Source organism: Chiloscyllium plagiosum, chromosome 25 (genome assembly GCF_004010195.1).
Source record: "Chiloscyllium plagiosum isolate BGI_BamShark_2017 chromosome 25, ASM401019v2, whole genome shotgun sequence".
NCBI classification, from domain to species: Eukaryota; Metazoa; Chordata; class Chondrichthyes; order Orectolobiformes; family Hemiscylliidae; genus Chiloscyllium; species Chiloscyllium plagiosum.
The window spans coordinates 15,402,951-15,418,528 of record NC_057734.1 but is presented as its reverse complement, the minus strand read 5'-3'; the positions used below and the strand labels follow the sequence as shown (position 1 = coordinate 15,418,528).

General features: G+C 43.1%; 2 protein-coding genes across 3 annotated transcripts in view; both read right to left on the bottom strand.

Moving 5' to 3' along the window:
* Nucleotides 1-266: 266 nt before the first annotated feature.
* On the bottom strand, nt 267-997 carry LOC122562598 (polyubiquitin-like). Its single transcript, XM_043715573.1, has one exon. The coding sequence runs from the start codon at nt 969-971 to the stop codon at nt 498-500; it is 474 nt and encodes a 157-aa protein (XP_043571508.1). The 5' UTR covers nt 972-997; the 3' UTR covers nt 267-497.
* A 10,444-nt stretch (nt 998-11,441) lies between these two features.
* LOC122562597 (polyubiquitin-like) overlaps nt 11,442-15,578 on the bottom strand; it is a 6,202-nt gene continuing 2,065 nt past the window's right edge. Inside the window, exons 1-2 of one of the 2 annotated variants that reach the window (XM_043715571.1) lie at nt 14,828-15,233; nt 11,442-13,233 (exon numbers count right to left, since the gene is read on the bottom strand). In XM_043715571.1, the coding sequence (XP_043571506.1) occupies nt 12,748-13,221 (474 nt within the window). In that variant the 5' untranslated portion in view covers nt 13,222-13,233; nt 14,828-15,233 and the 3' untranslated portion in view covers nt 11,442-12,747. Of the gene's footprint in view, nt 13,234-14,827; nt 15,234-15,578 lie in introns of those variants that run through there. The other variant, XM_043715572.1, reaches the window with a different exon arrangement.

The following is a 15,578-nucleotide window of genomic DNA, read 5'->3' as shown; positions in this document are numbered from 1 at the left end:
GAAGTTGGACCTTATATGAATCCAGGTCCAAAGGAAAAAGGTTCAGTAGCCGTTGATAACATTTATTCAATAAAAAATACTTGCCAGTTCCCATTTCACATTCTTTTTTCCCCTCCCACTCCTGACGTAACTCTTGCTGTTCCAAATGCTGGCTATGGCCTGTATGTACATATCAGGAATATGGGCATCAGTACATATAATACAGAGCAGAGTGACAGCCAAAAGGCCACTTACTAACTGTGATCCCTAACCGCATAGGAATTGTACCCTCCCACTCCTGACGTAACTCTTGCTGTTCCAAATGCTGGCTATGGCCTGTATGTACATATCAGGAATATGGGCATCAGTACATATAATACAGAGCAGAGTGACAGCCAAAAGGCCACTTACTAACTGTGATCCCTAACCGCATAGGAATTGTACAAGTGGGGGAATACAGCAGTAAATTTTGATAACAGTTTTGAGGAACATCTCCCACTGATTGTGTATTAGTGCTGTCACAATGTGCCACCCCGCAAACGCAGCAAGAGGAAGATGGTGCTCTCTGGCTGAATATTGTAGTCAGCGAGTAACCGACCATCCTCCAGCTGTTTCCCATCGTACATCAGGCGCTGCTGATTGATTGGGACACGTTCCTGTCGCTGGACTTGTGCTTTAAACTCCTCAACAGACTGAGAGGGACGAACATCGTATGTAGAAAGTTTTCCCTTGTCATTCTGCAGGAATATCTGCATGCGCTCCTCATTCTTGACGATCAGCATGACAGTGTTACTGGGAGGGACACAGTAGTCAGACAGTCTCTTGTTGTCCTTCAGCTCTTGAGTGTTCCCATTTTGTATCACCAGACGCTGTTGGTAAACAGGTATCTTGGTCTTCTCATATATCAACGTCTTGAGAGCTGATACTTGAATGGAAGGATTGATCTCAAGTGGGACAATGTCACCGGTCATAAACTTCACCTGCAGTATCATGTTGTCAAATTGCTGTTGAGAAATGAACAGGATGTTAGTGATGGGGATGCTGTGTTTTGGTTCTCAGACCATTTTGAGCATGCAATGGCTTTTCCAGACATTGACAGAGTTGAGGGAACTAATCTGTACCTACTGTACACCCAATTCAATCAAACTTCTTCTTAATGATTGATTTCCAATTGGAGAAACACTGCACACAAAAATCAGATGCTGCAGAACACACCAAACTCCAGCCAGTACCTATGGAGTGATTCTATGCTGTTTGTGGACTAGGATTTCAGCATCACTGACAAAACAGATATCCCACTCCCCCGCAAAGCCATTCCCCTCTCCACTCCCAGACTCCTCAAATCTGCACCATTTAGAGGAGACTTCTTAGATTACTTACAGTGTGGAAACAGGCCCTTTGGCCCAACAAGTCCATACCGACCCGCCGAAGCGTAACCCACCCAGAACCATTCTCCTACATTTAACCCTTTACACTGAGCAGTGACTCAGGGTGATTTGATGCTGGGGTTACTGTACATACTCAATTTGAACAATGTTTGCTGCTAATTATTTCATCTCGACCCCAGATTTCCTCTCTAAAACAATCTTCATTTTCACAGGAACAGAACTAGATGGAATTGCACTACCTTTATATATCTAATGAAGCCTTTGGAATTGCATTCATTTAAACATGGTGCCACATACCTTGTGAATATTAAACTGTTTGAGATGGAAGTTAGCAAACATTTTCTGTGAACTTTTCTCGGGCCACTCAGCTGTTCTGAGTCAGACCCTGTGTGGAAAAGCACTTTCTTTATTTCATCTTTCCTATGGTAACCCAACGATAAATAAACAGGGAAGAGGTGACAGTACAGAGTCTGGTGCTACAACAGCATCTCCACATTGCGGCTGGGACCTTTGTTATACACTTTTATTCTTTTTTCAAGAGAGAGTTTTTGGTTTGAGTGTCAGGAGTTGGTTTCTGTGGGATACAGAGAGTGGAGGAAGGTGTCTTTGAGCTGGACGTAGTGAACTGTGGAGTGACTTCAAGGAGTGAAATGAGCTGCTGCTTCATAGATTTTTAGTTGATGTGACAGTTTCCCGATATCATTACAAGCAGTTTCTATTCTGAAGTGTTTGTGAGGGTGGTTACAAAGCTGAATTACAAACCTGGGCCTCACTGTAAAGGGCAGGAGAATTGGGCTCTCGTTTTAAAAGTTAAGATGGACACTTTTGCTGAGATGTACCTCATTGACTGATCTGCCTGAATTAGAGAGACATTCCATTATAACTGTGCCACTGGAAGTGTTTGGTAATTTTCAGCAGAGATTCTAGGAAATTCTTGAAGAGTCCACCAGTGCACCCACTATCCCTGTAGCTTCCAATTCCATAACTTTAGGAATTAGGCCAGGGGTGCAATGAATCTGTTGCCATTTAATACCATAAATGTTCAATACCTGGGTGCCTGTCTTTGAGAAATGTCTGAGGACTATGTCCAAGTTCTTGAAATTCTCTTTATTGGTCTTCCCTGTTATTAGGAGAAGAAAGTGAGGTCTGCAGATGCTGGAGATCAGAGCTGAAAATGTGTTGCTGAAAAAGCGCAGCAGGTCAGGCAGCATCCAGGGAACAGGAGAATCGACGTTTCGGGCATAAGCCCTTCTTCAGGAATGAATCCGAAGAAGGGCTTATGCCCGAAACGTCAATTCTCCTGTTCCCTGGATGCTGCCTGACCTGCTGCGCTTTTCCAGCAACACATTTTAAGCGCTTCCCTGTTATTAGCCTGTCATCTAAATAAATGATGACCTGGAGTAGTTTTGCAAAATGTTTTTCATCATCCGTGGAAAAATGGCACAGATTGATGATACCTCAAATGGCGACCTTGAATATTGGTACAAACTCTTACATGTATTAATTGGAGCATATTTCTGGGACTCCTCATCTAGCCGCAATTGCAGGTATGCATGGCCATATCCAACTTCATCCCACTTCCAGCTTTGCAGAGAGGTCCTCTATGTATGGGATTGGGTATTTATTCAGTTGGCAGTTTGTTTAAAATCCCCACAGAAGGGAACTGGCCTGTTAAGCTTCACTATCAGTATGTTCTGAGCTGACCATTCTGGAAATTACTGGTTTGATGATTCCATCACTTTCTAGTCACTTCATTGCTGCCTCTAATTTTGCATGTAACGCAAATGGTACTGGGAGGGCCCTGCTGAATCATGGAATTGCTTCCTGGTCAACATGCAAGTTGGCCTTGGCTCCTTTAATAGTTCCTCGACCTTCCGGGAAAACCTCCAGGTATTTATTTGAGACTTCACTCAGGCAGCCACTTTCTAATCTAAAATCTCGGCAAACTTTCTTAACCAATTTCATCCCATTAAGCTTGAGCCTGAATCTTTACCACAATCAGTGGCAACTGGACCAGCTGCTACTCATGTGAGACCAGACTAAAGTTGTCCCCTTAATATGTAAAGATTCCTCAGTATAGGTTATCATCTGGTTGAAGTCTTACACAAATTTAAGGTTTGGAATGCAGAACAAATTTTGTTAAAGACTGGTTCTGCAATCACTGATACAGCCGCAGTAGTATCAACATCAATTAGAACCAGGTGACAATTTAGCCAGCATTTATTTTGATTGGTTCTGACTTGGACGGTGCTGACCAATTTAACTGGTCTGAACCAGATGTGGATGGATTTTCCAGAGTGAGCATTCTCCTGGAGTTCTCTTACTCAATTTAGGTCTAGTGGGCTTCTTTTGCAGACTCGAGTACACAGATCATCAGCAACTGCCATCCCAGATCCTGAAGGAAATGTCTATAAGAAATAATCTAGTACTTGACATTAGTACGGCTTCCGGCTTCCTCAGAGCCACCTGTGAAAGTGAACAGAACTTCTGACCTGCCCGTTTTTTTTCCTCTTTTTTTCTTTTTTTCTTTTTTTTTCTTTTTTTTTCTTTTTATTTTAACCCCCACACTACCGCCTAAGTGCGGTAGTGCTTATTTTATCCCCAGCACCCATGGTGTGTGTGTGCAGGTGTGAGACACAGTGAAAGACACAAAGTGCACCAATCTTTATTCAATTTCCACCTGCCTGTTTATATCTATCAGCCAGGGCTCCCTGATTGGAGCAGGTTAACAACCCCAATCAGAGAACTCATGTTCTCTGTCAGGTCTATCTGGCCGACCTTGTTACAATCACTATACTGCCAGCTCCATCACTGGTACTCTGAATTGTCACAGGCCTCTAACTCAGTAATTTCCATGTCCCACATAGGTTTATGCAGACAGGTGTTTGAAAAAGCAAAATGTCCCTTTGAACTTTCTGATTTTCAAAATAGTGTTTTAAACAGTCTATGTGAACGCAACATTTAAACAAAAGGCAATTATTTTTAAACATTTTCATAGTTTTGATTAACAGAACCAGTTGAGTTATCTTTTGTAAAATTTCTTAATTGCTCAACAAAGGATTATTGCACAGATCAGGCACAATATTGAATCAGGGTGTGGCGGCAGAAAAGACCTCCAGGATTGGTTAGGTATTTGTGGAGTGTGGAAAGCTCAGGCAGAGATAGAAGATAGGTCAGTGTGGGGAATCAGGTGGGCAGGATCGAGGGTAGGGTGGATCGGAACATGGGGGTGGGGGACAGGTCATGAGGGGGGGGTTCTCTCATGCTCCCCTTGTGCCCCAATCCCTGACCGTTGTTCCATTTCCATCCTCATCCCATCCTTTCCATTGTCTCCACTCGATATTCCACATAACCCCCTCCCAAATGGTCCTTCCCCTCCCCTGCACCCCTCCCCAGCGGCCAGACCGTTCTCCTGCCTAGTCCTCCCCACTCTTTGATGCAAATTCCATCTGCTCCAGAGATCAGTAATGATATCTCTGAAAGATTGATTAGAAAATATAAATTAAATAATGATCATTCACTAACTTTGTGGGCAGCAAGGGTTCGTCATGATGGACTGCAGATCCTTGGAGCGCTCACAGCACAGCTGAGGTCTTCCTTATTGGGTTGTGAAGTGTGATGGGCAGTTACAAATCACTTCAGAGACACATCTACACATAACATGATCTGTCCCTCAGAAGAGTGTCACCATGGAAACAGTAAAGAAAGTGTGCTAATGGTACCTGAGAATCCTTTATACTTATGCTTAATTGTTTTGAGTTTCTCTCCCACATGAAAGCAAAGTCCAAATTTTGAAATTCCGACGAGGTACAGCAGAGAAATATGTTTATTCTTGGTAATCCCTCAAGCCCAGAGACTACATTTAGTTCTAATGCAGGTATGTGAATGTACAGATTCTATATCTATATGGAGGTCTTGCAATAAATTGGCTGCACATAAATATTGGGCTGCACGTTGACATATATTGGCTGTGTCAATTTGTCACATTTCATGGTAAGCTTCTCTCTGCAAGACCCATACATCATAAGGCCATACGATAGAGGAGAGGAATTAGGCCAGTCAGCCTATCAAGTCTGCTCCGTCATTCAATCACAGCTGATATTTTTCTCAACCCCAATCACCAGCCTTCACCTCATAACCTGTGATACCTTTACCAATCAAAATCCATCTCTCTCTCTGCCTTAAATACATTCAATGACATGAACCCCGCAGCTTTTTGTTGCAATGGGTTCCTCAGATTAATCATCCTCTAGCTGAAGAATTTCCTCGTCATCTTAGTTCTAAAGGGTTGTCCCTTCATTCTGAGGCTGCACCTCAATATCCTTGTCTCTCCTATTGTAGAAACATCCTTTCAACATCCACTCTATCTAGGCCCGTCAGTATTCTGTAAGTTTCAATCACATCATCTACATCCCTCTTAAATCCAACTCATGCACACCCAGAGTCGACAAATGCTTATTTCATGATAAGCCATTTATCCACTGGATAATATGTAAAATAAAGAGCATGAAAGCATGGGAAGGGTTAAGCATGAACATCATTGGTGACGTGTTGCAAGGGGTCTGTGGAGTGCAGGATGGGATAAGAATAGTGGAATGCTCTTATACCAATTAGCAGAGTAACATTGAGGCTGAAAGGTCACTGTGGCAAGATGAGATAATACACCTAGTAAAGTTAGCCTCACCTGTTGAGTATTATTATGACAAGGTTGGGACCATAAATATTTGGGACATGATGTTTAATATCTAATTAATTGTTAGTAGAGTCAACCTGCTTGAGACTATTGACAATAAGTATCTAATCATGACATTAGGAAAATATTAAGTAGGGTCTAGAATGAAAGGCCATTTTTGCAAAAGCTGACACTGAATATCTAACTGTGACATTAGAATAACATGAAATAGAATGGAGGAAAAAACTATAGTGGGACAACTAAATAGATAATGGGAATTAACATCACTGGTTTATTGTGTAGCTAGAGTGAGGTACTTTGTTTAATACATGCTGATAAGCTAACAGAAACATGATAAAAAAAATTAAAAACCATGGGCGCAGAGGTTCAGGGACATTCGAGAATCTGCTTTCTCAGTGTCACGGTTTTTTGTTTGCAAATAAAAGGCCTACTTCTTGAAGAACTCTCTGTGTCTCTCTACATTTTCTCCATGAGAATAACTCTTGTAAATCTCCTCTATACTCCCCCCAATGCCAACACATCTTTCCTTATATACTGGCCCCAAAATTGCTCACAATATTCCAAATGCGATCTGACCAGGGTCTGATATGGTCTCAGCAGTACACCTCTGCTCTTGTATTCCAGCTCTCTTGAAATGCATGACTACATTGCTTTTGCCTTCTTAACCTCCAACTAAATCTGCCTTAAGATTCATGAACTAGCTCTCCCACATTTCTGAAGCTTTTCCCCATTTAGTCTATGCCTTTATTCTTCCTATCAAGGTGCATAACAACTCACATTCTCACATTGTACTCCATCTGCCTCTTCTTTGCCCATTCTCCAAGCCTGTCCAATACTTCTGCTAGCCTCCACAATTCCTCAATACTACCTGATGCTCCCAATATCTTTGTGTGACCTGCAGACTTAGAACAATGCTGTCAGTTCATTCATCCAGATCATTAATGTTTGACATGAATAGTCGATTTCCCAACACTGATCCCTGCAGACCTCCTCTAGTCACCAACTGCCATCCTGAAAAAGATGCCTTTATTCCCACTCTCTGCCTCCTATAACACCATAAGACCATAAGATGACGTGGTAAGCCAATAAGACAGGGTGGCATGGTGGCTCACTGGTTAGCACTGCTGTCTCACGCCAGGGACCCCGGGTTCGATTCCAGCCTTGTTGCTGTGAAGTTTGCACATTCTCACCAAGTCTGCATGGGTTTCCTCCCAGACTCCAAAGATGTGCAGTTAGGTGAATTGACCATGTTAAATTTCCCATAGTTTTCAGGGATGTGTAGGTTAGGTGCATTAGTCATGAGAAATGTAGAGTAATATGGTAGGGGAATAGGTCTAAGTGGGATACTCTTTGAAAGGTAAGTGTGGACTTGTTGGGTCTAATGGCCTGTTTCCACAATGTAGGGATTCTATGAGCAGAAATTAGGGCATTCAGCCTATCGCGTCTGCTCCACCATTCAATCAATGCTGACATGTTTCTCAACCCCATTCTCCCACTTTCTTCCCATAATCCTTGATCCCCTTGATACTCAAAAACCTATCCATCTCCATCTGAAATATAGTCAAAGATCTTGCTTCCACAGCCTTATGTGACAATGAATTCCATAGATTCGCCACTCACTGGCTGAAGATGTTTCTCCTTATCTCTGATCTATAAGGTCTTCCCTTTACTCTAAGACTATGCACTCGGTCCTAGTCTCTCCTACCAATGAAACATCTTCCCAACATCTACTCTGTCCAGACCATTCAGTATTCTGTATGCCTCAATAAGATCCCCTCTCATCCTTCTAAACTGCACTGAGTAAAGACCCATAGTCCTCAAATGTTGCTCATATGTGAAAGCTTTTCATTCCTGGGACCATTCTCATGAACTTGCTCTGAACACGCTCCAAGGCCAGTACACCCTTCCTGAGATATGGGGCCCAAAGCTGGGTACGATACTCCAAATGTGGTCTGAGCAGAGCCTCATAGAACCTCAGAAGTACAACCCTGCTTTTATATTCAAGTCCTCTCAAAATGAATGCAATCACTGTATTTGCCTTCCTAAATACAAACCCAACCTGCAAGTTTATCTTGAGAGAATCCTGGACTAGAACTCTCAAGTCTCTTTGCGCTTCAGACTTTTGAATTTTCTCCCCATTTAGAAAATAGTCCATGCCTCTATTCTTCCTACCAAAGTGCATGATCTCACACTTTCCCACATTGTATTCCATCTGCCACTTCTTTGCCCACTCTCCTAACCTATCCAAATCCTACAGCAGCCTCCCTGCCTCCTCAAAGCTAATTGTCCCTCTACCTGTCTTTGTACCATCTGAAAACTTAACCAGACTGCCCTCAGTTCCTTCATCTAGATTGTTAATGTATAAAGTGAAAAGTTGTGATCCCAACATTGAGTCTTGCGGAACACCACTTGTCACTGGCTGCCATTCTGAGAAGGATTCATTTATCCCCACACTCCGTTTTCTGCCAGACAGCCAAGCTTCTATCCATGCCAAGACCTTCCCTGTAACACCATGAGCCCTTACCTTACTCAGCAGCCTCGTGTGTGGCACCTTGTCAAAGGCCTTGTTGAAGTCCAGGTAGGTGACATCCATTGGTTCTCCTTGGTCCAACTTGCTTGTTAGATTAGATTTCCTACAGTGTGGAAACAGGCCCTTCAGCCCAACAAGTCCACACCGACCCTCCGAACAGCAACCCACCCAGACCCATTCCCCTACACCTAACACTATGGACAATTTAGCATGGCCAATTCACCTAACCTGCACATCTTTAGACTGTGGGAGGAAACCAGAGCGCCCAGAGATGGGGAGAATGTGCAAACTCCACACAGACAGTTGCCCAAAGCGGGAATTGAACCTGTGCCCCTGGCGCTGTGAGGCAGCAGTGCTAACCACTGAGCCACCGTGCCATTACTTCCTCAAACAATTGCAGCAGATTTGTCAGGCATGACCTTCCCTGGGTGAAACCATGCTGACTTTGTCCTATTTTATCATACACTTCCAAATATTCAGAAATCTCATCCTTCACAATATATTCCAGGATCTTACCCACAACCAGGTTTAGGCTAATTGATCTGTAATTTTCCATTTTTTGCCTTACTCCCTTTTTAAACAAGGGTGTCACATTGGCAATTTTCCAGTTCTCTGTGACCCTTCCTGGCTCTAGTGATTCCTAAAAGATCATCATTAACACCTCCGAAGGGTCTGTTTCCATGCTGTACATCTCTATGACTCTATGACTATGACTCTATCTACCTTCCAACTCTGGGGTATAATCTATCTGGTCCAGGTCATTAATCCACCTTCAGGCAATTCAGCTTTTCTTGCACCTTCTCCTTGAAGATGGCCACCATACTCAGCTCTGCCCCCTCACTCTCTTAACTTTTTGGGATATTACCCGTGTTTTCCACTGTGAAGACTGACACCAAGTAATTATTCAGTTCCTCAGCCATTTTCTTGTTCCCACACTACTGTCACTCCAGCATCATTTTCCTGTAGCCAAATGTCCACTTTTGCCTCATTTTTGCCCTTTATATCTAAAGAAACTCTTACAGTCTTCCTTGATATTCCTGGCTAGGTTATTCTCATATTTAATCTTCTTACTCCTTATTTCTTTTTTTGTTGCCCTCTGTTGGTCTTTGTAAGCTTCCCAATGCTTTGGTTTCCCACTGCTCTTCAACACGTTTTATGTTTTCTCATTTGATTTTATGCTATCCCTGATTTCCCTAGTCAGCCGTGGTTGCCTCATCCTCCCTGTACCACGTATCTTTCTCCTCAGAATGAATCTCTGCTGTGTCTCCTGAATTACTCCCAGTTAGCCCTGCTATTATTGTTCCACTGTCTTTCCTGCTAGGCTCTTCTCCCAGTCAACTCTATCCAGTGCCTCCCTCATGTCTCTGTAGTTGCCTTTATTCAGCTGTAATACCATTACCTCTGATTCTATCTTCTTCCTCTCAAATTGCAGAGTAAATTCACCTTAAGCCTGCTTAAAGTCTCCCTTATTCCACAACACTAAATCCAGTATGGCCTGTTCCCTCATAGGCTCCAACACAAACTGCTCCAAAAAGCCATCTCGTAGACATTCCACAAAGTCCTTTTCTTGCATTTCACTCCCAATCTAATTTTCTCAGTCCACCTGCATATTGAAGTCCTCCATGCTTATTATAACAGTGCTCTCCATACATGCCTTTTCTATCTTCTGAGTTATTTTCGTCCTCATTTGGGATTTCTCACCATAATGTCTCAAACTCACCTCATTAACTGCCCACCCAACACAATGGTGACACTGTCCTGCTAGCTAGCTTGGTGCAACCACTTGCTGTACCTGAAAGAACTCACCACTACTGGGATATTCCAGAATAGACCATCTTGTCTGGCACCAGTGCCACCTTTAAAAGATTACTGTGTACCCATGCAAACACCGTAAGTGTGTATCTGCCCTGTGTGGTGACTGGTGTTTTGTCCAGACATTGCAGTGGGGGGGGAAATTCATACCTTGCTTTGTGCACAGGGAGCAGGAGGTCCTCACTGTTGGGCTGATGCAAAGAAGGATTATTTTCTAACCCACGCCAGGGCTGGTCATGGAGGTCATCACAGAGACCCTGCCTGTCTCAGCTTGGTTTGCCAATCAGCTCAGTGCAGTCTCAGCCATCTGAAGGGATGCGCAGCTGTGTAGGAAGAATATCTGTGACCTTCTCTACTGATGCAGGGTTAGAGTATCATGAATCTTGTAGCTGTGGTGCAGGGGCAAAAGTAAAAACACAAGAGGCCAGTTTGTGTAGGACTCCTATGAGCATCAAGGCAGACTCAAAGTGAGAGAGGGCGAAGAGAGAAGGCTGACATCCTGAGATTCAACCTGGTCCAGTTCGTGTGCTGGGTGCCTATCTCCAAATGCAAAGTGTCCTTGCAGTATTTCAGTGGTAGTCCAGTGCATCCCAAAATGCTGCACTGAAATCCTGCAAGGGTCAGAAAGGTGCTATGACAGTTCTGAGCAGCTGGGAGGTATTAGATGCCAGGACTGTAGATGAGGGCTGTATGTGGTTAGTCCCCTAGAGTAATTTATACATGGGGTAATATTGTAACAAGGGGTTGACTGTGAGAATTCCAGACAAGCTGCCATCCAGCTCTTTACCATTATGGACATTTCACTTGGTACAACAGCCTCAAACTGTTTCACTACTGCAGATTCTGTTGGAAAGATGTTTTAATTGTTGTTTATCTTCATTTGGAACAAGAAAGTTAAACAACATGTTTAAAAGTGCTTTAATGTAAAATCCCAAACTGTTCCTTGTAATTATGTTATAATTCAGTTCTGGATTATTATCATTGGAGAAGCGATTGACACATCTCATGTTAACCGACAGAATTATATTACAACATTTCATGTTGTCTAAACAAAAAGACAAATTTTATTGTCAGTGAAAGGTATAAACATTACAATCACTATTAACATACAAATTACATGAAAGTACTGTATTCAATCAGGTACAATCAGCTAGAATTTGTACATATCTGAAGAATTCTCTTTTCATACACATCAATCCTGAAAGAGGGATAACCTGGAATACATCCTTTTACAAACAGAACATTGCAAAAGAAAAGTCTGGAGATGCACTTTGCAGTGAGATGTATCTCATTCTGGTACCTCATGAGCTCAGTGCACATTCCTGTTGTTCATTTAAAAATACTTGGTTTGACAAATCATCTGGAAATAGTTTTGTATTTGGAGATCTGATGTACCAAATGTGGATTCCCAGATAATTCTCACTTACAGATCATGAAGGAGCAGAAGCAATATTTAACATTTAAACTTGAATCCAAAGAAACAGCTTGATTTTCAACTCACATCATATGCCTTGACAAAATGCACAGTCCAGGCAATAAATATCCTGTTATGGAAAAGATGAGTCTTCCAAAAAAAGCATTTATAATACATACATGGCTTCTCAAGTAAAGTAAGATGTCAGAAAATATGTATTGAATATTTTAAATCATTCTTAACTAAAGGATACTTTGATCATCATTTCCCCCATCCATTCTATACAGTTATTACAGGTAAGTTTCTCCATTCGTATATCAACCATCCTGAGGCATAGCTCACTGGTGCTGCCAATTAGAAGCAGAAAACAATCAATTTCATGCTGCAAGAATGTATATGTTGTGAGTTACTGACCCCAGTTATTTCAACCAGGTTCCCCACAAACTGCAGACTGAGGGAAGTTGAGTTTTATCTGAATCCAGGTCCAAAGGAAAAAGGTTCAGTAGCCCTTGATAACATTTATTCAATAAAAAAAAGTCAGTTCCCATTTCACATTCTTTTTCCCCTCCCTCTCCTGACGTATCTCTTGCTGTTTGCAAGTGCTGGCTAAGGCCTGTATGTACACATCAGGAATATGGGCATGGCTAGCCCCTTCTATCTATGATAAAACTAAGAGTGATAGCCAAAGGCCATTTACTTGCCCATAGTGTTAGGTGCAACATTCATAGAGAAATGGGTCTGGGTGGGTTACTCTTCGGAGGGTCGGTGAGGACTTGTTGGGCCGTAGGGCCTGTTTCCACACTAGAATGAATCTAATCTAATCTTAACTGTGATCCCTAACCGCATAGGAATTGTACAAGTGGGGGAATACAGCAGTAAATTTTGATAACAGTTTTGAGGAACATCTCCCACTGATTGTGTATTAGTGCTGTCACAATGTGCCACCCCGCAAACGCAGCAAGAGGAAGATGGTGCTCTCTGGCTGAATATTGTAGTCAGCGAGTAACCGACCATCCTCCAGCTGTTTCCCATCGTACATCAGGCGCTGCTGATTGATTGGGACACGTTCCTGTCGCTGGACTTGTGCTTTAAACTCCTCAACAGACTGAGAGGGACGAACATCGTATGTAGAAAGTTTTCCCTTGTCATTCTGCAGGAATATCTGCATGCGCTCCTCATTCTTGACGATCAGCATGACAGTGTTACTGGGAGGGACACAGTAGTCAGACAGTCTCTTGTTGTCCTTCAGCTCTTGAGTGTTCCCATTTTGTATCACCAGACGCTGTTGGTAAACAGGTATCTTGGTCTTCTCATATATCAACGTCTTGAGAGCTGATACTTGAATGGAAGGATTGATCTCAAGTGGGACAATGTCACCGGTCATAAACTTCACCTGCAGTATCATGTTGTCAAATTACTGTTGAGAAATGAACAGGATGTTAGTGATGGGGATGCTGTGTTTTGGTTCTCAGACCATTTTGAGCATGCAATGGCTTTTCCAGACATTGACAGAGTTGAGGGAACTAATCTGTACCTACTGTACACCCAATTCAATCAAACTTCTTCTTAATGATTGATTTCCAATTGGAGAAACACTGCACACAAAAATCAGATGCTGCAGAACACACCGAACTCCAACCAGTACCTATGCAGTGATTCTATGCTGTTTGTGGACTAGGATTTCAGCATCACTGACAAAACAGATATCCCACTCCCCCGCAAAGCCATTCCCCTCTCCACTCCCAGACTCCTCAAATCTGCACCATTTAGAGGAGACTTCTTAGATTACTTACAGTGTGGAAACAGGCCCTTTGGCCCAACAAGTCCATACCGACCCGCCGAAGCGTAACCCACCCAGAACCATTCTCCTACATTTAACCCTTTAGCTAACACTACGGGCAATTTAACATGGCCAATTCACCTAACCTGCACATTTTTGGATTGTGGTGGGAAACCGGAGCACCCGGAGGAAACCCACGCAGACACGGGGAGAATGTGCAAACTCCACACAGACAGTTTCCTGAGGCGGGAATTGAACCCGGGTCTCTGGCGCTGCGAGGCCGCAGTGAATATTATATCTGTGTTCCAGTTTTGAGACAGAAGCAGAGTTAGAAATAAGTGTACAACTGATATTCTGAAAGTAATATCCGATGGGTGGATAGTAGCAATGTATGCTGTAAATGCTTCATGTTAACCTGTTCAAATGTGCGCTGACACAGCCATGAAGCTAGTGGCACTGGAACCTGATCTTTCTGACTGAGAGGAACAGACACTACCACTATAGCACATCAACGCAGTGACACCAAAGGCTCATGTTTCACCAGAAACTTCAGATAAATCACGGAATTTTAGAACATGTAAAGTGAGAGGGGATGGGTTAAATAGTCCGGAAAGCTCAACGGATTGAAGAAACCAACGACAGGGGTCTCTGTAACAGGAACAATAAACAGGGTGACCCATTCAGAACTCCCAGCCGAGTCTCGCTGTTCCAGTTAAACACAACCAATGGCTTTTGTCATCTTCCTTCATTTAGTATTTGTTCAAGGCCACATGATAACAACAAATAAGACATCGGAGTAAACATTAGGCCATTCAGCCCATCGAGTCTACTCCGCCATTCAATCCGGGCTGAAACTCGGATGACACCTAAATGCTAAATCTTGTCTCCAAACTACTCTGAGATTTTAAATGATGTTAAACATCTCTTGCAATGATAATTGATCAAAGTGGAGCTTATTAGATTCAAAACGGCCCATTTCACACTCGAATAAAGACAAAAAGTTGCGGATGTTGGGAATCAGACTCCCAGCAAACGCTGGAGAAACGCGGCCGTTCTGGCAGGAGCATTGCTGAGGAGTCAGCCCAGACTGGGACCGTCCCCCCGGGTTCTGTGCACACACACAGACTGCCAGAGCTGCTGACTTGCTCCAGAGCTCTGTCTATGCAACCCATTTCACACACCAGAAACCGAATTCTGCAATTCCCGAAACAAAAAGACGAAATGAACTCACAATCCTCGCTGGAGGCTCCGCTCCAGGAAAGTTAAACAGCAGACTCGTTTCCGAGGCTCCTTTCCCAGCAGTTTGTCTTCCCTGTTTTGTTCACGCCGGTGTCCGATCTGGATGGAAGACGTGAACAGAACTCCCTCTCTCTGTGTCCACTGTAAGTGCCCGGTTCCCAGCTGCGCCCCCTCTGGGTCTCTCTCTCTCTCAGAGTCTGTGTTGCAGGTGCCCTCCTGTTTATTCTCAGAGCCGGTTTCTGAACGTCACATCTCTGCTCGCCTCTGATTGCCTGCTCACTCACTGAGATAAATAAAAATACGGTCCGGCCTGAAGTTTCGTTTCCTCAAAGATTCCCTCGGTATTTGAGAAATGAACTGAACTCCAGCAGCAAACAGAGCTCAGTTCGGTTTCGCTTTCCATTTCCTTTCGCCACTCTGTCCAGTACCTTCACTGAGCAGTGACTCAGGGTGATTTGATGCTGGGGTTACTGTACATACTCAATTTGAACAATGTTTGCTGCTAATTATTTCATCTCGACCCCAGATTTCCTCTCTAAAACAATCTTCATTTTCACAGGAACAGAACTAGATGGAATTGCACTACCTTTATATATCTAATGAAGCCTTTGGAATTGCATTCATTTAAACATGGTGCCACATACCTTGTGAATATTAAACTGTTTGAGATGGAAGTTAGCAAACATTTTCTGTGAACTTTTCTCGGGCCACTCAGCTGTTCTGAGTCAGACCCTGTGTGGAAA

Coding starts and splice junctions, on each gene's coding strand:
- LOC122562598 (XM_043715573.1), bottom strand. CDS start 971: ATGATACTGCAGGTGAAGTTTATGACCGGTGACATTGTCCCACTTGAG.